The sequence below is a fragment of the Frankliniella occidentalis genome, unplaced genomic scaffold, assembly GCF_000697945.3.
Source record: "Frankliniella occidentalis isolate FOCC.00 unplaced genomic scaffold, Focc_3.1 Scaffold105, whole genome shotgun sequence".
Lineage (NCBI taxonomy): Eukaryota > Metazoa > Arthropoda > Insecta > Thysanoptera > Thripidae > Frankliniella > Frankliniella occidentalis.
In genome coordinates this window covers 923523-924897 of record NW_026267234.1, presented here as the reverse complement: position 1 = coordinate 924897, position 1375 = coordinate 923523, and the positions used below count along the sequence as shown (strand labels likewise).

General features: G+C 54.0%; 1 protein-coding gene across 1 annotated transcript in view; it reads left to right on the top strand.

The window, feature by feature from the left end:
• The first annotated feature begins 1142 nt into the window (after positions 1 to 1142).
• Positions 1143 to 1375, top strand: part of LOC113215194 (tight junction protein ZO-1) — an 11862-nt gene continuing 11629 nt past the window's right edge. Inside the window, exon 1 of the mRNA XM_052269882.1 lies at positions 1143 to 1261. Within this exon, the coding sequence (XP_052125842.1) occupies positions 1143 to 1261 (119 nt within the window). The remainder of the gene's footprint in view (positions 1262 to 1375) is intronic.

The following is a 1375-nucleotide window of genomic DNA, read 5'->3' as shown; positions in this document are numbered from 1 at the left end:
AAAAGGGCCCTTAAATATGATTTGCGATCAAACTGTTCCTTATGCCAGAAATGGGCTCGTTACAGTTTTCGGTAACGTACCAACAAAAAATTGCCGGATATTCAAAAAAAAATATCCAGATGTTCCACAAATATTCCAGATATTCCATGTACACCAAAATCAATAAGTGACCCCTTGAGAGTCCCTCAAATGAATTTACTCCATACCAGGGAAAATTATGCCCACGGAAATAAATCTATTTTGCCAAAGCAGCACTGGCAGTGCGAGATACCTGGTGGTTGGGGGGATGGTAGAGGACATATAGTATGTCGAGGATAGAGCGAGGATGAATTAACCCGACCAAAGAGGAGGGGGGGGGGGTGGCGGGGTCATACCGAGTGAAATTTTACTCTGGTGCCACCACGCGGACTGCGGACAGGTCGGGCGACTCTCGGCGTTCTAGACTAATTTAATTTCGAGCTTCCTCTCTCCCTGGCCACCCAAATGCAGCCCCGGGGAAAACGGAATGTGAGGGGGGAGAGAAGAGCGAGACGACCGAATAAGAGAAGTAAGGATATCTTCGCTCGGTCGCCATACCGAGTGCATTGCTAATTTTGGGTTCTTTGCTGAATCTAACACTATGGTCTAGCCGTCCAAATATTCTCTGGTCAATTTTCTTGCCAAAAAAGGGCGACATTTCAAACCCGCCCTCTTTTCATTTTGATCTGTGAGCCAGAAAAACACCACCTACTTCGTCTCCCTTTGGCTGCAGCGTCCAGGCCGAGATCTTGGTATGGCCCTTTCTTCCGCGGATGCAAAAAGGTCGGCGCCAACGCGTCGGAACAACCCTCCCCCACCCCCACCCCTTCCTCCCCCGTCCCCTCGGGGTCCCGGCCAAGACGAGCAGACCCAGGGGGTCTATTCAGTTAATTTGCTTGTCATGTTGCTGTCCTCGGCGTCTGCCTAATTGGAGCAGCATCAACCCCCAGGGGTGGGTGGCGGTAGGGGGGTAAGGGCCGGAGGCTGGCGGAGGGTTACTCTGTGAATGCAGCCCGACCCCACTAGTCAATCCATGCGAGCCGCGACACAACCAACGGCATCGCCCTCGCCGACCGCGGCGGGCTCGGGGGTGGCTGGCGTGGGCGGCTGCGGCGAGAGTCCTAATGGCCTGTTTTCATTCGCTCAATCCGTGCGACTCCCACTCGCAGCCCGATGTGCCGCAGTGCACGTGCACGGCCCGGGACCGCGGTGGTGGAGGTGTCAGCGGCACGCTAGCACTAGGGTAGTGCCCCCGCCGCCGCCGCCAATATTTGGCGTTTTTCGGAGAAGAACGCCAATATTTGGCGTTCTTTAAAGGACGCCAATAATTTGGCGTTAAATGACGCCAACCATTTTA